Source organism: Muntiacus reevesi, chromosome 9 (assembly GCF_963930625.1).
Source record: "Muntiacus reevesi chromosome 9, mMunRee1.1, whole genome shotgun sequence".
Taxonomy (NCBI): Eukaryota; Metazoa; Chordata; class Mammalia; order Artiodactyla; family Cervidae; genus Muntiacus; species Muntiacus reevesi.
Genome location: NC_089257.1, coordinates 56630439 through 56655822, shown reverse-complemented (window position 1 = coordinate 56655822; position 25384 = coordinate 56630439). Strand labels below are relative to the sequence as shown.

At 37.1% G+C, this 25384-nt stretch overlaps 2 protein-coding genes and 1 non-coding gene across 4 annotated transcripts in view; all 3 read left to right on the top strand.

Annotated features, from left to right (window-relative positions):
* The window catches only part of PIK3C2A (phosphatidylinositol-4-phosphate 3-kinase catalytic subunit type 2 alpha), a 104862-nt gene extending 89190 nt beyond the window's left edge, over positions 1–15672 (top strand). For both annotated transcript variants that reach the window (XM_065943880.1, XM_065943881.1), the window contains exons 23-33: positions 1383–1519; positions 4369–4538; positions 5317–5473; positions 6139–6248; positions 8181–8388; positions 9563–9687; positions 10570–10687; positions 10777–10849; positions 11182–11291; positions 11380–11505; positions 12533–15672. In XM_065943880.1, the coding sequence (XP_065799952.1) occupies positions 1383–1519; positions 4369–4538; positions 5317–5473; positions 6139–6248; positions 8181–8388; positions 9563–9687; positions 10570–10687; positions 10777–10849; positions 11182–11291; positions 11380–11505; positions 12533–12715 (1517 nt within the window). In that variant the 3' untranslated portion in view covers positions 12716–15672. The remainder of the gene's footprint in view (positions 1–1382; positions 1520–4368; positions 4539–5316; positions 5474–6138; positions 6249–8180; positions 8389–9562; positions 9688–10569; positions 10688–10776; positions 10850–11181; positions 11292–11379; positions 11506–12532) is intronic.
* A 6014-nt stretch (positions 15673–21686) lies between these two features.
* RPS13 (ribosomal protein S13) lies at positions 21687–24465 on the top strand. Its single transcript, XM_065944202.1, has 6 exons — positions 21687–21786; positions 21933–21981; positions 22151–22229; positions 23185–23354; positions 23679–23779; positions 24387–24465. Exons 1-6 carry the CDS (start codon positions 21764–21766, stop codon positions 24418–24420), a joined length of 456 nt encoding a protein of 151 aa, XP_065800274.1. The 5' UTR covers positions 21687–21763; the 3' UTR covers positions 24421–24465.
* Positions 22940–23029, top strand: LOC136176171 (small nucleolar RNA SNORD14). The gene has a single exon (XR_010664538.1). It is a non-coding gene; the product is annotated as a small nucleolar RNA SNORD14 (small nucleolar RNA).
* Positions 24466–25384: the final 919 nt, after the last annotated feature.

Genomic DNA, 25384 nt, shown 5'->3' with positions numbered 1-25384 from the left:
CTATAATGATCAGTGTATAGTAATCCTCCCTTCTCCAGGTTCAGCAGTTGTCTTTAATACTTACCAAACATTGAGTCTTCTCTGCTGGATTCATTTTAAGTTCCCTTAGAGGATAATTGTAGTTTGCATCATTATGAACTTTTATCCACTGTTTTGTACATAGTCGTTTGTATGTGTGTATATTTGATAAAGAAATTAGAAATTTGTATGTATATTAAAAATTTGATTAATCATACTCATAAAATCGGGATGCAGGTATTCATTGAAAAAGGATGTCATTGTGAACTATAAATCAGATGATGTAGTTAAGCAGCGTAAAAGATTCAAATGAATTCACTCTGCCATGTGTGACTAGACTACTGGCATTACAACCTGGCCCTGAATGCTTTCTTTTGAATGCCTTCTTTTAGGATGGCCTGGAGGCCTTGGCCTTCTTGGTTATTTCTAGTCCTTTCTTCAAAGCAGGTCTCTGTTTCTGTATGTTTTATTCTGTATACACATATAGTAAAATATCCACATTAGCACATAATAGAATAAATTAGAATCTAAATCTTAGTTTTCACACACACCTCCTTGGCAGCCTAGTCCCAAAATATAACCATTCACATAGCTTTCTGAGGCTACTTTTTTTTTTTCCCTTTTTTTCAAATTTTTTTGCCGTATCGCACAGCATACAGGAATCTTGGTTCCCTGACTAGGGATTGAATTTGTGACCCCAGCAGTGAAACTCAGAGTCCTAACTGGATCACCAGGGATCTTTCTGAGACTATTTTGTGTATGTTCCAACGTGCATAATAGTCTTTCCTTTAAACACAAAAGGTACAGTTCTCTATGTGGATTTTGTGTTTAAAAACATATTTTTGAGATTTTTCTACATAAGTACAGCATTTACATTTCAGTAAGGAAGAGAAAACATGTACCTGAGACTCAGACACACCACAAAGACAATCTTAATCTGCTCTTCCCTTTGAAAGGGCTTCCTGTACTCTGAAACACTCTTACATTTGCCCAGATACATGCTATAGAGAAGGTTCTTTTGTGCTTAAATGGGACAGCATGTATTTTATAAGTAGCTTTATTAGTGGGATCAGTTTTACCTAGTTTGTAATTAAAACTGTTCCTCTTTGTGGGCGTAGCACATGGATATACTGATATAAAGTGTCAAATAGTCAGATTCAGTTTTATATCTTGGGTACTTCTGAAAATAAAATTGATTTTTATATTGATAATTTTGATTGTTCACACTTTATAGTATGGGCTGCCAGAGTTGATTTTTTAAAAATGACTATTCTTAACTGGTATCTTACGTCAAACATCAAACATCGAAAGCTGTACATTTGCAGGAACACATTTTCACATGCCTTAATGTTTTGTTGCTAAAGGCATGGTGGAGCTAGTTCCTGCTTCAGATACCCTCAGGAAAATCCAAGTGGAATATGGTGTGACTGGATCCTTTAAAGATAAACCGCTTGCTGAGTGGCTGAGGAAGTATAATCCTTCTGAAGAGGAATATGAAAAGGTAATCAACTAGTCTCCATATTCTCAAGTGCTTTCATTTTCCAGCTCTTGTGACTAGTCATTCAGTTTTAAGTTGTGAAAACAGCATTTTTCTCCAAGTAAAGAAAAGAGTAAAAAATAGAATGCTTTTAATGGCAAGGATCTGAGTGAAACCAATGCTAAATTACAAAAAAAGGAAAAAAATTCCAAACATATATTTAGAGGCCAGCAAAATCAGAGGTATTTTTATAACCCAGACTGTTGTATTTCATGAAAATATGATAATAGAAGAAGACTGTGGAAGTAGAAGATTCAGGCTCTCTGAGCTTGAATTCAGGTCCCAAGTTACTCACCAGCTATAAGGATTGGTTAACTTAACCTCTTGTGCTTCAGTGATCTTTGCTATAAAATAGTATAGTATATATTATGACTGTAAAAAATAATGTATAAGATAACTGTGAGGATTAAGTGAATTAATATATGTAAGGCACTATATAGAATAAATTATATAATTGATACTCTTCCTGTAGGAGGCATAAAGTTTTTGTTTAGCATATTTTTGAATTATATAATAGGAAAGGGAAATCTCTTAGCATATAAGGCTTCTAATGATCCTAAATTGGTCTAAAAACACTCAAGAATACTTTCAATGGTGATACAGATCTCAGTTTTAATGAGATCCTAGTTTATGTCAAATCATTAATATATTGCATTTGCAGATAGTTATGTACAAATGCTACCTGTTGACCCTATGAAAGTAAAGTACAGAAATCTTGTCCTCTGTGGTCTTTACACTATTTAAGAGCTCGCTTTTGTAGTTTGGGACAAGATGCCAGTGTTTGTTTATAGTAATACTGGCTCTGTGATTCTGGATAAGTTGACACAAAATAATTGTCCAGTTGTTGTTGTTCAGTCACTAAGTCATGTCCGACTCTTTGCGACTCTGTGGACTGCAGCATGCCAGACTCGCCTGCCATATTTTAAGTGGATGTTATGCACTTGGCTCTTGTATGTGCTTTGCTTAGTAAGAGGGAATATAACACAGCGGAATCTCATTGCCTGGGTTTAAATCTTGGCTCTGCCACTTAATGATGTAATCCTGGGCAGATAATCTCTGTTTTCTTCAGGTTCCCTCATGTGTAAAATGGCAGTATTAGTAGTATTTACATCACTGTTTTGTTGTAAAATTTTAAATGAATTTAACATGTACATATACACACATATACACAGTTTATATGCATGTTTGTGTGTATACATACATATTGAATTCATTTAGAATCTTATAACAAAAGAATGACATAAATACTATTTACATTAATATAAATAGTATGTGTGTGTATGTAGAGAGAGACTAGTGCAATGCCTGGTTTGTGATAAGTGCTGTGTAAACACATGCTCTTATCATCATCATCATTAATAACTTCTAGAAAGTTATAGAATAAAATTAATCCCATGAGCATGTAGAGTCATATGACTTTCATTCAGAAATGTGGTGTCTTGAGAACAAACTAAATGCATGTGCTTTTAACTAAACATTAGTAAAACTAAGATCATGATATCTGGTCCCATCACTTCATGGCAAATAGAAGGGAAAAAAGTGGAAGCTGTGACAAATTTATTTTCTTGGGCTCCACAATCACCCAGATGGTGACTGCAGCCAGGAAATTAAAAGATGCTTGCTCCTTGGAAAGAAGGCTATGACAAACCTTAGCAGCATATTAAAAAGCTTTTTAATCCTTTTAATCACATCACTTTCCGCACCAATGTTCATATACTCAAAGTTATGGTTTTTCCAGTAACCATGTATAGATTTGAGAGTTGAACTATAAAGATGTTTGAGTGCCAAAGAATTGATGCTTTCAAATTGTGGAGCTAGAGAAGATTCTTGAGAGTCCCTTGAACTGCACAGAGATCAAACCAGTCAATCCTAAAGGAAATCAATCCTGAATATTCATTGGAAGGACTGATGCTGAAGCTGAAGCTCCAGTACTTTGGCCACTTGATATGAAGAGCCAACTCATTGGAAAAATCCCTGATGCTCAGAAAGACTGGAGGCAAAAGGAGAAGGGGGTGGCAGAGGATGAGATGGTTAGATTAGTATCACTGATTCAATGGATATGAATTTTAGCAAACTCTGGGAGATAGTGGAGGACAAAGGAGCAGGATGTGCTGGATTCTATGGGGTCACAAAGTGACTGGACAACAACATATGCTTTACATTAAAATATGCATTGTATACAGTTGTATCCTTCTATTTGATATTATATTATTAATTTAATCCCCAGGACAGGTAGGGCTACAATGAAAGTTCTTCCAGCTTTGAGAAACTTGATGATGACACATAGTCACTAAATGGACGACAAAGCGCATTCATTATATTATTGGATGTTTAAAGATATAAGCTTACTTTCTTTACACATACCATTCCTACAAGCCAAAAAATGGAAAAAAATATTCCTTTATTTAGATTAATCTTTGTCCCAATGTTAAATAGCTGTGGTAAGGAGCAGAGCCTGTGAAGAGCAGGGTTCCACAAACATGATGCTTAAAAGATGTTCAAAGGCTAATTATACCCTAAGTAGAGATTGGCAGAATCTCTACCTGCTGTGAGACAAAAACTAGAGAGAAGGGGCAATAACTCTTAGAAGGGTGTTTACTTTCGAAAAACTGGTGTCTGTTACCATAACACAGTTTACAAACTATTGAGAAAGGAGAATAGAATTGTGTTTTCAATGAGTGATAAATTACTTTAATCTTTGTAACCCTGCCTCCTTTAAAAATAATCTTTTTCCTAAGATAATTTTATTTTTCCTTTATTTTTCCTTCCTAAGATAATTTTATCTTTTCTAAGATAATTTATCTTTATTATAGGCTTCTGAGAATTTTATCTATTCTTGTGCTGGATGCTGTGTAGCCACCTATGTTTTAGGCATCTGTGATCGACACAATGACAATATAATGCTTCGAAGCACAGGACACATGTTTCATATTGACTTTGGAAAGTTTTTGGGCCACGCCCAGATGTTTGGTAGCTTCAAAAGGTACTACTATTGTTATTATTGCTAAAGAAAATAGAGGCACTTCCTATTTCACAAATTAATGTCCGCAACTATTATCATATAAAATAAGCTACAAGGATATATTGTACAACACAGGAAATATAGCCAATATTTTGGCTAAATGGAGAATAATCTTTAAAAACTGTGAATCACTTTATTCTATACATGTAACATATAATATTTTATATCAACTAAACTTCAGTTTTAAAAAAATCAACTTCAAAAAAACAATATCCTAAACTTTGCTTTTTTTCTTGCTGTTCTTTGCCTTGTTGCTCCCTTTTAGCATAACCAGGGATGAAAAAGACTTTAAAAGATGAGTTTATCATGTAGTAGAGAAGAATGTGTATGTGTGTGTAACCTTTGTTGAAATGAATTAAGGTGTATTTTGTCTTATCTGGTTAGGGTACCTATTAGAAGTGTTCCCCCAATTGTATAATGGCAACAAGTAGAAAAGTTTTCTCTATATTCATATGTATATGCTGTTTGATCTCTGTGTGTAGACTGATAATCACCTTGGAAAATATCATATATAAATTCTACCCAAATAATGAGATTATATGATGGCTTTCCTTGAAATGTGAATTTTTAAGAATTATGTAAATTCAGAACTTCCTGGTATTAAGTTACCCAGTTAGAAATTGCTATGGCTCAGATAGCTTTAGTTCAGTAACCATGTAATAGCAATAGCACTCATTTGCATATCTTCTGTAAATAATACTTTGTATATACTTGTTTTTTTTTTGTACTTCTAAAATAGGGATCGGGCTCCTTTTGTGCTGACCTCTGACATGGCATATGTCATTAATGGGGGTGAAAAGCCCACAATTCGTTTCCAGTTGTTTGTGGACCTCTGCTGTCAAGCCTACAACTTGATAAGAAAGCAGACAAACCTCTTTCTTAACCTCCTTTCACTGGTAACTCTGTTCTTTACAAGCATTTAATTAGTTTTATATTCTTCCATGTTTCAGTATCTAAAGATAGATATTTTGTGATTCTTGGAATAAAATTTATTCTGGTTTTAAATGTCAGGTATATTATTACTGAAATATTTTAAAATGTTGCCATGTAAAATATGCCAGACATCATTTATAGGTAATGCAACTAAAAAAAGACCCTCAAGTGGGTACCCTGGGGATGAGTGATAATAGTATCTGAAAGGGACCCTGCGAGTGTCATATGGGATGCTGGTGAATATTTTTTGTCTTTATATGTTCAGATTTTGGATATTCATTTAGCTGTGCTCATAAGATTCCTGTGCTTTTTTGGATGTATATTGAGAACAAGCCAAAGAAACCCCTATGATTATTGTGACTGAAATTGATATAGAAACGGAAGACTACACAAAAGGTCTGGATTTCACAGTTTTTATTCCATAAAACTGTGACTTCCAACAATTGACCTCCTTTGCCAAGATTTTTTCTTATTTCTGAGAGATTTAGGTCCCTAAAATATTAACAAACTCCTCAAAACTCTGAGTCGTTTATTTGCTTTTTTTCTGATTATTTGTCCAGCTTTTAGGGAGGGGTGAGGAATAGACTTGTAAAAAATTTGAGTCACAAGCTCTTTTTCATTTCTATAGATGATTCCTTCAGGGTTACCAGAACTTACAAGTATTCAGGATTTGAAATATGTTAGAGATGCACTTCAGCCCCAAACGACAGATGCAGAAGCTACAATTTTCTTTACTAGGTAAGGTGTATTTAAGTATATTAGAGAAGACACACCCTGTTTAGCTTTGATTTGCTTTCCTTAGTTTAAACAAATGATATATATCAAAATTCTGACCTAACAAGAAAAAATTGTGATTCACAGTATTAGCAAGTAGTAGGTTTATCAAAAGCTTATTTCAAAGGTTTATTTACTGAATAAATGTGAAGGATTGGCAATAACACTTGAAAAAATACATTTGTTTTGGAAATTGCCTGGCGGTTCTGTGGTTAGGACTCAGTGCTTTCATTGTGGTGACTTGGGTTCAATCCCTGTTCAAGGAACTAAGATTTTGCAAGACATACAGTGTGCGCCCACCCCACCCCCCATTATTTGTCTCCAAATATGACCTTATATTAAGAATATATATGATTTTAATTCAAACATTCCGTTTATGAACAGGTTTTGCAAAACCTATTTTCTACAGTGCCAGATACAAGGGTTTTTCCTAAAATGATATCTATACTACTGTATTTTTTAGAATTCTGCCATAACAATTTTCATGGATACCATAAGTGCTTAAAACAGTGAACTCTGGGACAATGCTGTTAAATTGTTATCACATGATGTAGTGCTTGAAACACATACTCCAATGACTGGCATTTGAACTTGTGATTATTACTTTTAAAGAAAATCTTCCTGGCAAATGTGTTCTACAGGTCTGGTGACCAGGTTGGTCACAGACTGGTGATTCCACCTCGTTAAATGCCATAGAAGGAGCACATAGGCTCATGTTCTTGTCTTTCCTTTTTCTCTTGCCTTCTTCCTCTCAGTGGAGAACAAGTAGAATACACTGGACTGGACTTGCCTAGTCTCATGAGTCTGGGCTGAGTTGCATTGAAGGAAGCTGACTTTTCTATAGCCTTCCAGACTAATGCTGATAATTTAGGTATTGATGAGTTTTGTTTTGTTTTTTTGAGACTTGTTGGCTTCCCTGGGCCAAACTGTAAATATAGCATAAGTGTTAAGTCAGTTGGCCTGCCATCCCAACATACAGGCGACTTAAAGGAAATTAATCTTCTCATCATTCTGGAGGCTGCGAAGTCCAAGATCAAGGTGCTAGCTAATTTGCTTCCTGGTGAGGATTCAAGTTTGAAGACGACTGACTGCCTTCTCGCTGTTTCCTCGCATGAAGGAAGGAGGAGAAGAAAGAGGAGGAAGAAAGTCATTATAATAAGGACACTGTCTCCATAAAGGCCCTATGGAGTTGGGGCTCTAGCATATGAATTTTGGGGGACACAAGCATTCAGTCCATAACAAGGACAAACTCTTTTGTGTGAGGTTCCCTCACACAAGAGAGTTTCTTTTGACACTGTTTCCTCTTTGTGTATTCCTTTATTCTGTTTTCCTTTGCTTGTCTAAAATGACTTATTCAGACCTGCCTTCCAAATTTATCCCCACCAAACTCTGCATCTTGTCTTCTTTTCCCAACTGAGAGAAATGATAACTTTCTGAAGAAGGAATAAGATAACCAGATTCTACTAGTCGACTCTTTGATAGAATGGGGTTTTGGAATTTTGGATTACTTTGGTTGCTTCCTTGTATGTTTAGTTGCTGCCTTCCATATTTATTAAAGTGAATAAAATGAACCATCTTTTGACATTATACCAACCATCTTCTATCCCTAATAGTGTTTTAAATTAGTATTGGACCCCACAGAGCTTAAGAAATCCAAGCATCATTTCTTAGATACAGTGGGATGGGATGGAATGAAGGCTTTCCTGTGCTAAAATATTTTTGTTGGGGTGAGATAGATACATTGTAACAGGTTTTTGGCCTGTGGGGCAAAGGGAATCCTGACAAAGAATCTAATGTTTTTTTAAAAGAAATGGAATTGTTTATTGTCTTTTATTATATTTAAATAAATGAGAATGTTTTCTCAGTGTGTTAACACATTTTCTTTTTATTTTGTAGACTGATTGAATCAAGTTTGGGAAGCATTGCCACAAAGTTTAACTTCTTCATTCATAACCTTGCTCAGTTGCGTTTTTCTGGTCTTCCTTCCAATGATGAGCCGATCCTTTCATTTTCACCCAAAACATACTCCTTTAGACAAGATGGTCGAATCAAAGAAGTTTCTGTTTTCACTTATCATAAGAAATACAACCCAGATAAACATTACGTAAGTTTGGTTTAGTATCAGTAGAGACTCGTGCTTGCAGTCTTCTTCTCTCCTGCTTCCTTCACTGACTCTGATAAAGTTCAAGCATTTGTTCTTTTCATACTTCTTTCTTCCATGGATGGCCCAAAACCCCTAAATGTACTTGGAGCATCCCTAAACTGTTTTTTGGTGTTTATTTCTTGGTAAATTTGCTCCAAAACCATGAGGGACCAATGTTACTCTTCTTTTCAGAGACAAGACTGAAAGGGTGATGCTAATTTACTTTTCTCCTTATCTTCAATTTGTTCTTAATTTCAACAGTAAAGCTTGCTCACTGTAACAAACTCAACCAATATAGAAGTATATAAAGTAAAAATCTTAAGTTCTCATTCCACTCTCTCGGGATGAAGTATATAAAATATGCACATAAAGTTTGTTTTTGAACAGAACAGAATCTTTTAGTGTGCTTTTTTCCCCCTTTAATAGTATAACGTTAACTGTCTTTTTTGCTGTTATTTTTGTGCTAATATTTTTGCCGGATAATACTGTCAGCCTTTAAATTTTTGACAAATTGATAGAGTTTAGAAAGTGACTTCACTAGTATTTTGATTTTCAGCTGTTATTAGTAAAGTTTTATATGTTCACAGAGTATTTTAGGACACCATTTAATTGAATAATTCATTGTTTCCCCCAGTGATTTATAATACCTTCTTTAAATATACTGAGTTTATATCCCTGAATTTATTTCTGGTAGTCTGTAGATATAAATGACTCTGTGCACCAGTATTTTACTCTGTAAAGTATGTTATAGTGCAGTTTAAATATCCAGTAAAACAGGTTTTCCCCATCTCCCTGTCACACTATGTTTTGCCATCTCCTTTGCTCTCTTTAATGAATTTACTTGCTAATATTTTCATTGAAAATGCACTGCACTTATAAATTTGGGGAGTATGTTTATTTAATCCTAGAAACAGAATGCCTTTCATGTTCCAATTCTTATTTATCTTAGATAATAGTTAAACATACTCTTAGAAGGTAATTAAATACGTTGATTTTTATATTTGTTATTTCCTATTGTGGCATACATATTACAAAGTGAAGAGCCCTTGGTATATATAATGATCAAGCTGAAAATTTTCTATCAGGAAAGATTATATTATAAATTTAACATGTTTGGGATGTGATTTCCTTTCAGATTTATGTAGTCCGAATTTTGAGGGATGGACAGCTTGAGCCATCATTTGTGTTCCGAACATTTGATGAGTTTCAGGAACTTCACAATAAGCTCAGTATTATTTTTCCACTTTGGAAGTTACCAGGGTATGTTCTCATTCTTGTTCATTAATGTTGTTTTAATAGGAAACAGTTTCTTTATTACCAAGTACAGGTCAAAAGCTTTGTGTTAAGTTAGTGTAAAATACTATGGACTGTGTGTGACTAATTTTCCTTGGTATTACAAGAGCCTAATACGTACTAGACATAAGCAAGGAACTAAGTTTTTCTTGAATGAATTAATAATCACAATCTTAAAATATGGGATTTTCTAGCTTTCTAAATCACTGCAGGAATAATTATTGTGATCATACTGAGTTTCTCTGAAAAATAAGAAATTGTGACATTGCACTAATCAAAATGATAGTGTTTAGGTTTGTTTTTGATGCCTTTTAGAAACCTTCAGTTTTTAATGTAGGTAATGACCAGTAAACTCCTGTGTTGAATCGCTCACATTCTTCTCAGACTAGGTTTCAAAAATAAGGAGGCAGAGAAGTGGGTATGAGTTTATTTCCATGTGCAGTCTCATTTTTCTATTGCTACCAAAATTAGCAGTTGAGATGATTTGAGTTCTGTGGCATTTGTGGATTTTACTGGTATCTACAATAGCTGTGATTATTGAATAATGGTTGTTTTGGAGGATAAGATCTGCATATTTGTGAATGGTTAATCTTGAGAAGAAATAAGTAGGAAATAAGTAATAAATATAGTGTATTACCAAAACAATGTCCCTTTTGTACCAAGGTCATAAAAGGATGATGTTTCAACTGTTTCATCTCCAGTACTTGGAAAAGAAATCAAAAAATTATAGTGAATTAAGGCTCCACTTTCTATTTCAGTGTGTAAAAGGGTATTTCTGAGTATTGATTCTATAAATAACTCCCAAATGAAATTACTTAAATCCCACTTCTTTTTGTCTTTCTTTTGTAGCTTTCCTAATAAAATGGTTCTAGGGCGAACACACGTAAAAGATGTAGCAGCCAAGAGAAAAATTGAATTAAACAATTATTTACAGAGTTTGATGAGTGCTTCAACGGATGTAGCAGAGGTGACTATCTTAACCGAGAAATAATAGCATACTTTTTTGTCTGCTACGTAATATTTAAATTAATGAATCTTTCTTCTCTTCCACTTTAGTGTGATCTTGTTTGTACCTTTTTCCACCCTTTACTTCGTGATGAGAAAGCCGAAGGAATAGCTAGGTCTGCCGGTGAGATTATTTTTTTCTTTATTGGTAATTCATGGCTCCCCTGTGACCTGCAAGCCTGACTTCTCTGTGGATGTGGTGCAGTGTCAGTGGGGTCACTGTCTATAACCAGTGAGAATGAGACGAGAGTATTCTCTCTAAGGCAGTCTATTTCTGGGTAAAGATAATTTCCTTAATGAGTGTGATTACTAAAGAAATCTATATCAATGGCCTACCATATTCTTACCTTTTTTTCTCCAACATGTGAAGATCCTGGAATTAGAGCAAAAACTTTTGTTGCCGCTTGAACCACTGCAAGCAGCATCACATAAAAATGAACATCTTTGTATTTTCAGATGCAGGTTCTTTCAGTCCTGCTCAAGGCCAAATAGGAGGAGCAGTGAAATTATCTATCTCTTACCGAAATGGTACTCTTTTCATCATGGTGATGCACATCAAAGATCTTGTGAGTGATTACAAATAATGATGATTGTAGAGGAAAGTTGTTCTGTGGTAGGAAGCATTACTGTTAAGGGAATGCTTTTTCTTTACAGGTTACTGAAGATGGGGCTGACCCAAATCCATATGTCAAAACATACCTACTTCCAGATACCCACAAAACATCCAAACGTAAAACCAAAATTTCACGAAAAACTAGGAATCCAACATTCAATGAAATGGTAAGTTAAAAATCTATTAAAATCTGCTAACTCTTAGTCAGCTACTATTTGGACATAAACACCACTTTATTTATGTATGTTAACATTATATCCACATAAAAATGTTCAGATAGAGATTTGGAAGCAAATAATACTTCCAAATAATTTGGAAGTAAATAAATTTATGAAATTTATGAAAAATTATGAATTTCTGAAAACCATGAAATACCCTTTCAGTACTTTAAAAGAATATAAAATGTTTGGTGAAGATAGTTGGTATTATTCTCACAAAGTAGTATTGTCTTTTTTTATAGTTAGTGTTATATGCTTTCAAGAAACTGAAATGTGGTCAGTTTTTCAGTTTTCTTAGTCAAACAGAGAGGACTTGATTAAGGAGATAATGCCCAGAAGTTACGGTGAAGCATTCTTGAAAAAAAAAAAATTTGTGCTGCATGCAGTGTTTGAAAGAGAGTAGCTTTATAACACTCCAGATTTGCTATAAACTGCATTTGTAGTTGGCGAGTTTGCACTGAATGATGGATAATCAGAAATTATCACCTTATGGTATATAAAATCCAGAAAAAAGAAAATCTCCTTTTGGGAGATTGTAATCTCTCACTTTCAATAAAATTATTACAATTACTCTGTCCCAACTTGCTTCCTTCTACTCTTTTTCTTCCATTCTCTTCCTTCCATTTCTCTTTTAAAGATGATCTATTAAATCATCTTAAGGCAGGCTGCTTTGTAGTTTCCCTTCCCCATACCTCCATTTCAGAAAAACCATGTTTTTAATTTTTACCCAATAGTAATTTTCTGCTTTGTGCATTCGTATGTCAGACACTTGAAGGAATGACAATACAATCCAAGACTCGTGAAATACAACATGTGCATATAAAGTATAAGACAAATTCTACTAGATGTGTCATAATCATGTTATTAGTTGAAGTCACTCTGACTAATAATCTTTCTTATGTTTTTACATAAAATAATTTTATAAGCCAGACAGAAATAATTTGTAATCTGCTGTTTCTTTTTGTCTTTGCTATAGCTTGTGTACAGTGGATATAGCAAAGAATCCCTAAGACAGAGAGAACTTCAGCTGAGTGTACTAAGTGCAGAATCTCTGCGGGAGAATTTTTTCTTGGGTGGAATAACCCTGCCGTTGAAAGATTTCAACTTGAGCAAAGAGACGGTTAAATGGTATCAACTGACTGCAGCAACCTGTTTGTAAGTTAGTGAATTTCTGAGCTTTGGAAGCAAGAACAGTTATATAAATATGTGTACACACACATGAACTTTGTATATTTTTATACTTGGACAGAAATTATACAGTAAATATACTTGCTGCATTTCAACACATCTGGTGGACCAACAGTCACTTAACTTTTATGAATTTGTTGACATCGTTGCTATTTTAAAGTCATTGTATAGAATGCTGTAAATCTTAAACTTAATATATAATAAGTCCTAAAAAAGACTTTGAGTTGGTGAAGGAGTTAATCCTTTCTTGAGTAATTGAGTAATAGCTTTAGTGTGGTCTGATACTATTTTGTCAGTTCAACCATCTATTTTGTATTGTTTCTTACACAGACACAGCACATTTGTTTTCCTGTTTTGCACCTTTTACAGCCTTTACCACTGTGTATGTTCATAAACACCAAAGGAGAGGAAAGGTGCAGGATGTTACCATAAAATGCAGCTGCTATTCATAGGGCCGAAAAGCAAAGCACAAATAATAAATAGTTAAGAACTACTAAGTAGTTTATAGAGTAGGGGAAATAACACTGCTTTTTATTATTCATGTCTTTCAAGCCTTTTTCAGAATAAGTGCCAATCACTGAAGTTGTAAATAATGGTGCCTTAACTTCATATGCTTCTCTGGTACTTCATTCTGAGTTTTTTCCTGACTTGATAAATAGTTCAGTAGTTTTCACTCACTTTTTACTAAAACAAGAAATTATGTACACTTACTAATGTTTTTCCCACAGATAGATAATTTTCTATACTTCAGATGTATAACTTATTAAAACATCAGCCATTTGATACATGTTTTTTTGCCCAGTAACTGAATGAGATTCATCAACATAACTGTACACTAAATTCCATCATTCCATTATAATCCTCCTTTTATTCCCAGGAGTGTGAACTGAAATTTGGTAATTTCACCCCCATGTATCTATACTCCACTCTCTCATTAAACAAGAGAAAATGTGTGCACCCAAGTGTCCATTCCTGTTCTATAGAAGAACTCCACAAGTAGGGCAGACTCTTCACAAGAGGCCCAGACAAGAACTCCAGGGTCAACACTAAATTTTAATGTATACCTTTATGGCACAGTTTATCTGATTTATTCAACATCTGTAAGCATTTTACATTCACATGAATTACTTTCCTTAATACAATATTTAGAATCATTAGGGACATGATTGAAATCATTCTATAGTAACCATTAAGAATAGGGTTCATTTTTATTAGTTATTCAATCAGCTTCACACATAAATTTGTTTAGTTTGGATAAATAGGTATACATAATATTAATTCTCATGGCTAGAACAGGAATTCAGACACTTTTAAGTAGTAAGAGATTGTAGCGATCTAGTTGCTGTGAGATAACTGATAAAATATTCAATAAAAAATACCAAGAAAGGAAGGACAATCTCTGATTCAGTTGCCCAGAACAGAATTTTTATAAACTGTGCAGATGTTTAATGTAAATGGTGATACCTGCAGAGCAGACATATTAGAGTTGAGATGTATCAGTGGGACAGGTTAAAAAGAAAACTTGAATTTTTGGTGCCTAACACTAATGGTCCATTTGTAGGATACCCCATATATGAATGTCTTTTTTTATATTAAAATGTGTTGTCTATTTAATAAGTTAATTAAAATGCAGATCAGAGCACCACCATTTATTTGCTTTTTCCATATACAGTTAACATTTCCTTAAAGTGTGTAAGTAACTTTGCAAACGTAAAAAAGTACTAGATATTTTCACTTGTCTTTAAGACCTAATTCCATTCCATGAATTGTCACTTAGCCACTGTTTAAAAAAAAAGTACTGTCTTGGTAAAAGGTCACTGTTACTTGGACTCAGTGTATACTGCCTATTTGCAGTCTTGTTATAGCAGTGTCTTTTACAAATAGTAGAGCTAGAGAATGGGATGTCACTTTTCAGTTATAAGAAATAAGGATTCTTATCCAAAAGTGTGTATTATATACTCTGTATAGTTAACCAGAGTTCAAACAAGTGGTAATGTTTCTCTTAATTTAACTCATTATGTGCCTTCTTTGGTCATTAAAATACACATATATTAAATGTATTTTAAATATAAGTTATTTCTTTGTGAATGCTAATCGTCAGCCCTTACCAAAAAAATAAATTGACAGAGGCGCCTCTTTGCACTACTTACTATCAATAAACTTTAAATTGGTTGTTTTTTGAAGCATATTTTTAAAGCTTGCATTAAAGTAAATCTGAAACAAATGTTTAACAAACTAGCTAAGACACTAATTTTTATGTATAATCACAATGTTTCACACCTATCTTTATTGAGTAAAAATAATTATGCTACATGTAAGACTGTGTGTAAAGAATAATGGAGCTAAAATACATTTTGTAATGATCATACTGTAACTGAAGTAGAATTCTTCCCCTTGCAGTGTTTTGGAATTTGAAAATAATGGTTTCTCAAAGAACCTATTATTTTCTGTACTGAGGAATCCAATGTAAGACTTGCACTGATGTTTTTATTACTGCCTTTATAAGAATCTATACGTATCTCAATGTTAAGGCATGTATGATCTTTGATAAAATATTCTTTTATCTTTTCAAATTAATGTTGTATAAAACTTTCAATATTTTGCCTTAAATTGGTTGACTGTTTTTCCTATGATTCACGTGGCATTTAAAAAGAGAAAAAATTCAATTTGATACTTAAGACTTAAGATAAAAAATGGATAAAGCCCCACTACCATAATCCATGGATTTATTTACATGCTGTTTGACTAGCAGTGCAAATAGGAATATATATGGCAATTAGTCTCATCTATAAGAACCAAATACTTTAATTATATTAAGGTAGCGAATAAAGATGTATAATATTTTTATTAATACCTTAAATATATTCAGTGGATTGAATGTGACTTCATAACTGTACTATGATTGTATTAAAATATTTCTGAAACAAAGGAACTATGCTGTCATTTTCTTCATCAATATGTTAACACTTTCGGTTCCAAACTTGGATAATGAGCTCACTATTGCTCTCTTTGCATCTCACCCAGGAGTTTATTAGGTTCAGGTAATCCTGGGTTTCAGAACTGCCCTGCGATTTGCCCTTAAAAATGTCCAGAGAGTGTCTGACATTTAAGTGTGGTTCTTGGAAGATCTGGATTGCCACTTTGTTAGAGTTCCATCACCATTTCATTGAAGTGAAATGCTTCTATTAGTATGGTTCCTGCCTTTGGTAGTTTATTTAAATACTAAAGAGTATAGTGACAGCCATACTGTAGACATATCTTCAGAACAGAGACTGTAGTTCTTAATACCATACCTCCATCCTGGAATGATACTAGTGAGGTTGTGGTTCTCTAATCCTAGAGGTAACATGTAAAAGGGCCAGAGACCATGAAAGAGTAGTAACTTAATTATAACCAGTTTATTTTTTGAAACACTTTGTCATGTAAATTTTAGACATACAAAGTTAGACAACAGTTTAATGAACTCCATGAATGAATCCCATCACAAGCCTTCAACAGTTACTACCTTAGGGATAATCTTGTTTGGTCTGTATTAATGAGGATGTGCCTAGGTGTAGATACCTTTTTATATTTTTCTCTCTAGGATTCTTAAATATATGGATCAGTAACTTTCTTCAGTTCTGAATAATTTGTTATGAATTCTTTTCCAATTCACTACTTCTCTTTTCAACTGTTTAACCCCCATCCATTGAGATTTTAATTTTGGTTATTATATTTTTCACATCTATTTGGGTTTCTTTTTGTTTGAATCACAAACCAAAAGACAAAGGACTTCCAGGATCAATGAGGAAAGAGTAGTTTTTTTTTTTTTTCCCAACAAACGGTGTGAGGACAACTAGATAACCATGTGCAAAAAAATAAAATAGGACTCTTAGAACATAAAATTTAATTCAAAGTGGATCAGAGACTTAAACATAACTGAAGTTAAAAATCCTAGAAGAAAACACAGGTGTACATCTTTGTAGCTTAGAATTAGATAGGTTTTCTTAAGTGCAGGTCACAAAAAAGGACAGGGAACAAAAGAAAAACAGATAAATTTGGTTTCATCAAAATTAAATATATATGTGCATAATAAAGTAAAAGGACAACTCACAGAATGGAAGAGAATATTCACAGATCATGTATCTGATAAGGTCCTGGCATCTTGAATACATAAAGCACTTAAAATTCAAGAGAAAGCAAAGAATTTTTTAATACATTTCTCTGGAATGGCCGAATATCACATGAAGAGATGCCCAAGTCAATTGCGCTTCTCTGGTGGCTCAGATGGTAAAGAATCCACCTGCAATGTAGGCGGTGTGGGTTCGATCCGTGGGTTGGGAAGATCCCCTGGAAAAGGGAATGGGAACCGACTCCAGTATTGTCTGGGAAATTCCATGAACAGAGGAGGCTGGCAGGCTATAGTCCATGGGGTCGCAAAGAGTCAGACATGATTGAGTGACCAACACTTTCACTTCATTTCAGTCATTAGGGAAATTCAAAAAAGGCATGTGAAAAAATGCTCAACATCACTAATAGTTCAGTCGAGTCCGACTCTGCAACCCCATGAACTGCAACACACCAGGCCTCCCTGTCCATCACCAACTCCTGGAGTTTACTCAAACCCTTGTCCGTTGAGTCGGTGATGCCATCCAGCCATCTCATCCTCTGTTGTCCCCTTCTCCTCCCGCCCTCAATCTTTCCCAGCATTAGGGTCTTTTCAAATGAGTCAGCTCTTTGCATCAGGTGGCCAAAGTATTGGAGTTTCAGCTTCAACATAGTCCTTCCAGTGAACACCCAGGACTGATTTCCTTTAGGATGGACTGGTTGGATCTTCTTGCAATCCAAGGGACTCTTAAGAGTCTTCTCCAACACCACAGTTCAAAAGCATCAATTCTTTGGCGCTCAGCTTTCTTTATAGTCTGACTCTCACTTCCATACATAACTGCTGAAAAACCATAGCCTTGACTAGACAGACTTTTGTTGGCAAAGTAATGTCTGCTTTTTAATATGCTGTCTAGGCTGGTCATAACTTTCCTTCCAAGGAGTAAGCGTCTTTTAATTTCATGGCTGCAGTCACCATCCTCAGTGATTTTGGAGCCCCCCCCCCCCCCCCCCGCCAAAATAAAGTCAGCCAGTGTTTCCCCATCTATTTGCCATGAAGTGATGGGATCGGATGCCATGATCTTGGTTTTCTGAATGTTGAGCTTTAAGCCAACTTTTTCACTTTCCTCTTTCACTTTCATCAAGAGGCTCTTTAGTTCTTCACTCTCTGCCATAAGGGTGGTGTCATCTGCGTATCTGAGGTTATTGATATTTCTCCCGGCAGTCTTGATTCCAACTTGTGCTTGCAGCCCAGCGTTTCTCATGATGTACACTGCGTATAAGTTAAATAAGCAGGGTGACAATATACAGCCTTGACATACTCCTTTTCCTATTTGGAACCAGTCTGTTGTTCCATGTCCAGTTCTAACTTGCTTCCTGACCTGCATACAGGTTTCTCAAGAGGCAGGTAAGGTGCTCTGGTATTCCCATCTCTTTCAGAATTTAACCACAGTTTATTGTGATCCACACAGTCAAAGACTTTGGCATAGTCAATAAAGCAGAAGTAGATGTTTTTCTGGAACTCCCTTGCTTTTTCGATGATCCAGCGGATGTTGGCAATTTGGTCTCCGGTTCCTCTGCCTTTTCTAAAACCAGCTTGAACGTCTGGAAGTTCACAGTTCACATATTCCTGAAGCCTGGCTTGGAGAATTTTGAGCATTACTTTACTAATGTGTGAGATGAGTGCAATTGTGTGGTAGTTTGAGCATTCTTTGGCATTGTCTTTCTTTGGGATTGGAATGAAAACTAACTAATAATTCAGTTCAGTTCAGTCACTCAGTCATGTCCGACTCTTTGCGACCCCATGAATCGCAGCATGCCAGGCCTCCCTGTCCATCACCAACTCCCGGAGTTTACTCAAACTCATGTCCATCTAGTCGGTGATGCCATCCACCCATCTCATCCTCTGTCGTCCCCTTCTCCTCCTGCCCCCAATCCCTCCCAGCATCAGGGTCTTTTCCAATGAGTCCATTCTTCTCATCAGATGACCTAAGTCCCAGAGCTTCAGCTTCAGCATCAGTCCTTTCTATTAATATTCAGCACTGATTTCCTTTTTGATGGACTGGTTTCACCTCCCTCCAGTCCAAGTGACTCAAGAGTCTTCTCCAGCACCACAATCAAAAAGCATCAGTTCTTCACCACAATTAAAGAAACTCAGCCTTCTTAATTGTCCCACTCTCATCTGTCCAGGACTACTGGAAAAACTATAGCTTTGACTATATGAATCTTTGTCAGCAAAGTGATGTCTTTACTTTTTAATACACTGTCTAGGTTTGTCAGAGTTTTTCTTTAGCGTCTTTTAATTTCCTGGCTGCAGTTACTGTTCGCAATGATTTTGGAGCCCAAGAAAATAAAATCTGTCACTGTTTCCACTTTTCCCCCATCTATTTGCCATGAAGTGATGGAACCAGATGCCATGATCGTAAATTATTTGAATGTTGAGTTTTAAGCCAGCTTTTTCACTCTCCTCTTTCACTCTAGTTCCTTCTAGCTTTCTGCACTAGAGTGGTATTATCTGCATATCTGAGGTTGTTGATATATCTCCAGGAAATCTTTCATTCAACCCTGCATTTCACAAGATGTACTCTACATATAAGTTAAATAAACAGAGTGATAGTATACACTCTTGACGTATTCCTTTCCCAGTTTTGAACCAGTCCGTTGTTAACGTCCGGTTCTAACTGTTGCTTCTTGACCTGCATACAGGTTTCTCGAGAGATATGTGAGGTGGTGTGGTATTTCCATCTTTTTCAGAATTTTCCTGTTGTAAGTCACACAGTCAAAAACTTTAGAATAGTCATTTAAGCAGAAGTAAATGTTTTTCTGGAATTCCCTTTTTCTATGATCCTATGGAAGTTGTGATATTGGCAATTTGATCCCTGGTTCCTCTACCTTTTCTAAATCTAGCTTGTACATCTGAAAGCTCTCAGTTCCTGTACTGCTTGAAAGATTTTGAGCATTACCTTGCTAGCACATAAAATGAGCACAACTGTATGGTAGCTGGAACATTCTTTGGCATTGCCTTTCTTTGGGATTCAAATGAAAACTGACCTTTTCCAGAGTGGTACTATTTACAGGAGGCAAGACAGGGCTGCAACCTAAGTGTCCATCAACAGATGAATGGATAAGGAAGATGCTGTGTACATCCTAGCTCAGTTGTGTCCAACCTTGTGATCCAATGGACCAAGGCCCGCCAGATTCCTCTGTACATGGAAGTCTCCAGGCAAGAATACTGGAGTGGGTAGCCATTCTCTTCTCCAAGGGATCTTCCTAACCCAGGGATTGAGCTCATGTCTCCCACATTGCAGGCTGACTTTTTACTGCTTGAACCACCAGGGAAGCCCCAGTGTGTATTACTCAGCCATTAAAAGAATAAAATAATGACATTTCAGCAACACGAATGGACCTAAAGATTATAGACAGATAAATACTACATTACTTTGCCAACAAAGGTCCGTCTAGTCAAAGCTATGGTTTTTACAGTAGTCATGCATGGATGTGAGAGTTGCACTGAAGAACTGATGCTTTTTCTGGGTTCCTGATGTCCTCTGCCAGCATTCAGAAGTTGTTCTGTGGAATTTGCTCAGCGTTCAAATGTTCTTTCAATGAATTTGTAGGGGAGAAAGTGGTCTTCCTGTCCTATTCCTCCACCATCTTAGCACCGCCCCCAGAAATCATACTTTTTAACTGTGGTGTTGGAGAAGACTCTTGAGAATCCCTTGGACTGCAAGGAGATCCAACCAGTCCATCCTAAAGGAAATCACTCCTGAATATTCATTAGAAGGACTGATGCTGAAGCTGAAGCTTCAATAATTTGGCCACCTGATGCGAAGAACAGACTCATTTGAAAAGACCCTGATGCTGGGAAAGATTGAAGGCAGGAGAAGGGGACGACAGAGGTTGAGGTGGCTGGATGGCATCACCAACTCAATGGACATGAGTTCAAACAAACTCCCAGAGATGGTAATGGACAGGGAAGCCTGGTGTACTGCAGTCCTCGGGGTCGCAAAAGAGTCTGACATGACTGAGCGACTGAACTGACTTATATATGGAACCTAAAAAAAGTACAAAGGAACTTATAAAACTGACTAACATATATAAAACAAACTTTGGTTACCAACAGGGAAAGCAGAGGACGGAATTATGTACGAGATTTTTAAAAAAATGTAAAATGACTGTGAAATGACATAGAGGTCAGGACCAGACAAGGGGTGCCTTGTAGTCAGGCACCCCTCCCCTGAAAGATTACAATTAGAGATAAGAAATCTTACCAGTTGGCTAGGGGTAACCCTTATCGTCATGCTATTGTAAGTTTATTAAAGCTTTTTTTTTTTTTTTTAATTTTGGCCATGCCCTGCAGACTTGGTGGATCTTGGTTCCCTGACCAGGTATCCAACTGAGGCCTTAGGCAGTGAGGGCAAGTATCATAACCACTAGCGGCCAGGGAATTCTCCCTTGTGAATATTTTAAGGGGAGGGACAGAGGTAGCTAGTGTCAAGACAAGGCTGGACGCTGCTGACTGGATGAGCAATAGTGTATGGATGAACATTGGCGCCTAAACTCGCTGGGCCACGGGACGCAGATAACCACCTTGCCCAAGGCCGGGGAACTCCTGCAGTTCTATGTGCTCCCGCAGCATCCCGGCTAAGCAGCATCTCCGGAGACTCAACTAGATTCAACTGCCCAAATTGGAGGCGGATCCTTTTTCCCGCGCCAGCCTAGTGCGGACTCAAACACCGGTGCCTGCCGGGAAGTGTAGTCCACGTCGAAGTGCATTTTGGGATATGTAGTCACGAGGACGCCGGGAAGTACGCAGCGAAGCTCCGCCTCCTGCAGGGGCGGAAGCCAGGACGTGTGAGGCAACTTCCTGCGTGGAGGGTGGCTTCCTGCGGCTCTCCCACCCTCTCTCTCCTTTTGCTACCACACCGCCGCCATCATGGGTCGCATGCACGCTCCCGGGTGAGCTAGGGTTTATGAGCGGGTTGCAAGGCTGAGCCTAGGAGTGGAGGGAAAGGAAGAAGTGTAGGCAGCGGGTCGAGGGGGTAAGGTTTGGGGTTGCTGTGGCGGGGCTTGCTTCCTCACCCCGATATTGCTTTTTTCTCCAGGAAGGGCTTGTCCCAATCGGCTCTGCCCTACCGCCGCAGCGTCCCCACCGTAAGTAGCGTGCGGGTACCGAGCAGAGGCCTGGAGGGGGGGTGCCATCATTTGCTTGGAAGATGGGGACCACGTGTGCATGAGCGTGGTTTTGAGGGTGGAGAAGGCCGCTGCGCTTCGGTTCAATCCCCGATTTCTCGTCTAAGGCCGCTTTCTCTCCCGCGAACAGTGGCTGAAGCTCACTTCTGATGACGTGAAGGAGCAGATCTACAAACTGGCCAAGAAAGGCCTGACTCCCTCTCAGATCGGTGAGTGCGTCTGTTATAATGTACCCCCTTCCGCCTGACCGCGTGTAACGTGCTGAAAAACACTGGGGCTAAATGTCTCACATGTGTTTTGAAAATTTTCTGCTCGTTTTCCTGACTTTACGGTTGACCGAGGCCCAGGCTTCCTTTGCTGAACTCTCAAGCTCTTATTTGGAAGACGGTAAAATAATTAAAATGCGCTCCAAAGTTTAATGAGTATTTTCTTTGGGCTGAGCACTCTCTTAGGTGTGTGGTTTTAAGCGCTTTCCACTTTTTGACTTAGGTTAATTCTGACAGCCATAGTTTCAAATAAATACTAGACGTTTTCCCGAAGTTGGGGGAACTGAGGCACGTTGCAGCTGTATAAACAAGCCTCAGATCACACAGCTGTTAGTGGAGGAGCTGGGACTGGCTGCTCTGAGTGTTCACTGCTTTCTCACAGATGTGGTTTGAACCTCAGCTGTGTGTGAGTTTGTGCAAATGGCTTCATTCTGCAAATGTTTGCCAGCTGTGTGATCCCCGATCTTCAGAATACAGTCATTGTAAAAAAGCACCATAGCCTTCTATTGAGCTTATGGTCTAGTGGAGATGTTATACATAATAAGAGGTGTGTGTGTATATATATAGAGAGAGAGAGAGAGACTGTCAGGTAGTCAGATGATGCTGTTTTGAAGACTCCTTGATTTTTTTTGGTGGCCTGTAATCTAGCAAGCTCACTATGATGATGGTCTTCCAACATTCGCAGTTTCCACCAGAAAGGTTTTCCTTAGTGTTGGGTAAACCTTCCTTGGATGTCTGAGTGAGCTTTGCTTGTGCATTCTGTCGTCGGTGTCTGATGTATAAAAAGTAAGCTGTGTTTTACAGATAGGAAACTTGGAAAGTGACTTGATTTCAGTCTTGACATCACATGCTCCAGTTTGTATGTTTGGTGTGGGAATTTATATTACTCCCTTTCCAGGTGTGATCCTGAGAGACTCTCATGGTGTTGCACAAGTACGTTTTGTGACAGGCAACAAAATCTTGAGAATTCTTAAGTCCAAAGGACTTGCTCCTGACCTGCCCGAGGATCTCTATCATTTAATTAAGAAAGCCGTTGCAGTTCGAAAGCATCTTGAGCGGAACAGAAAGGTAAGAGGATGAGAATGCTTGTACTAAATTCATATCAGTGAAATATAGTGCCTCTGATTGGAATTATCCAAGGGGCACAAACAAATCACAGTGTTTGCTTTGAAATGAAAGTTTCACCAGAAGAGATTTTGGGGGTGGGGGGGGTTAGGGTTAGTTCCCTAAATTCCCTGAAGGACCTAATCTAGCCACACAAACCCTAGGCTCTGGTTCTATAAACAACACTAAGCAATTTTTCATTAATGTGCATGGTGTCTATACATTCTTCTGTAAAAATGATGTTTAGTTTTAAGTGGTTATTCTGAATTCTGTCAATTTTATTTTTAGGATAAAGATGCTAAATTCCGTCTGATTCTGATTGAGAGCCGTATTCACCGGTTGGCTAGATACTACAAGACCAAACGAGTCCTGCCCCCCAACTGGAAATAGTAAGTTATCAACCCTTTTTGTTAACAAAAAGAGGAGTTGGCCAAGTATTAAATAGATTAGTAATTATAGTAAAAGGACTGATAATAAATGTTTTAGATTGAGCCTATATGGTCTTTGAGTTCTTAATAGCAAGAAAACAGCCATAGACAGGTCGAGCGGTTGCGTTTTGTTGATACAAAGGGTGGTACTTCCATAGACTCATTTAGAGCACAAACATGCTCTTTAAATCATTTTCAGATTGTGGGTAAAATTTAAGTTCTTCTGTTCCCAGCTGCTTATGTTGTTTTAATTTTTGCATAGATTGCTCACTATGATGATAATATCCTAGCATTTGCACTTTTCACCAGAAAAGTTTTTCTTCATGTTGGCCAGTTCTTGGAGGCCTGAGTGACCATCTTCATGTTATGGTTGATCACAATGAACTGATTTCAGGAACTGAGCTGTTCAGTGCCTTTTATATATTGGGGATTTATTTTTAACTGTTAGGAAATAACTGTTTTCAGAGATTGTGTGAATATGGGGGATTTTTTAAAAACAGATTATGTATAAATATAGAGGACTTTTTTATTAATCCAGCTTCCCCCCCCCCTTCTTTTTTTCTTTCAGCGAGTCATCCACAGCTTCTGCCCTGGTTGCATAAATTTGTCTATTGTACTAAAGCAATAAAAATCATTGTTTAACAGAACCATGTTTTGTAACTTTTTTTTTGGTTGGAAAATTTGTCTGTTTGTGTGTTTATCTCTTTAATGTGGACGTGTGTTCCTGCATTAGAATTTGTGATTCCACAGGGAGTAATAAGATAGCATCTATCCATAGCATCCCTTCACTGCTCAACTAGATCACTCATGTTAGCTACAGTGTAGTATCAGAAATAGACATGAAAGTGTCTGGAGGGGAGGGCATCTCTAGTATGGAGGGACCTTGGAAGTAATATTTGATCTCAGTCTTGTGGGTGATGCTCTAAAGATAGGAAGAAATGCTTCACGGAACAGAAAGAACCATGAGATGAGCTCAGCTCCAAGAGGCTGGCAACTTTTGGAAGGGCTAGGATAAAACTTACTTAGTTGGGTGTTGTCAGAATATTTTTTTTTTCCATTTATTTTTATTAGTTGGCGGCTAATTACTTCACAAAAGTATTTAATTCTTAAAACCTAGTGAAAGTTGCTCAGTCATGTCCATCTCTTTGTGACCCCATGGGTGTCCATGGGATTCTCTAGGCCAGAACACGGGTGGGAAACCTTTCCCTTCTCCAAGGGATCTTCCCAACCCAGGGATCAAATCCAGGTCTTCTGCATTGCAGGCAGATTCTTTACCAGCTGAACCACAAGGGAAGCCCTTTGAGTCAGAAAGTTCAAGCCATATGTATGTACCACTTTTTTGGTGTTTATCACTTGACTAAATGTTTAATCCCTTAAGCTTTAACCAAAGCCGTAATCAAAGCTGTGTTCAAAATCACAGGGTCAGGCAAAGACTAGTATCGTAAGTAGCATTGATGTCTTTCTTGTGGGATGCTGGACTCGGGTAGAGACACCCGAGTTTTGCCTTTCTTGATCTTAAGAACACAGCACATACTTGCCTACCAGCTCTGTTGGGTGTGGACTGAC

Excerpts from the sequence above, each read along its gene's own strand:
- RPS13 (XM_065944202.1), top strand. The coding sequence starts at position 21,764 with ATGGGTCGCATGCACGCTCCCGG. Across the intron at positions 21,787-21,932 it reads GGTCGCATGCACGCTCCCGG|GAAGGGCTTGTCCCAATCGG; the intron begins GTGAGCTAGGGT and ends TTTTTTCTCCAG. Across the intron at positions 23,780-24,386 it reads CTGCCCCCCAACTGGAAATA|CGAGTCATCCACAGCTTCTG; the intron begins GTAAGTTATCAA and ends TTTTTCTTTCAG.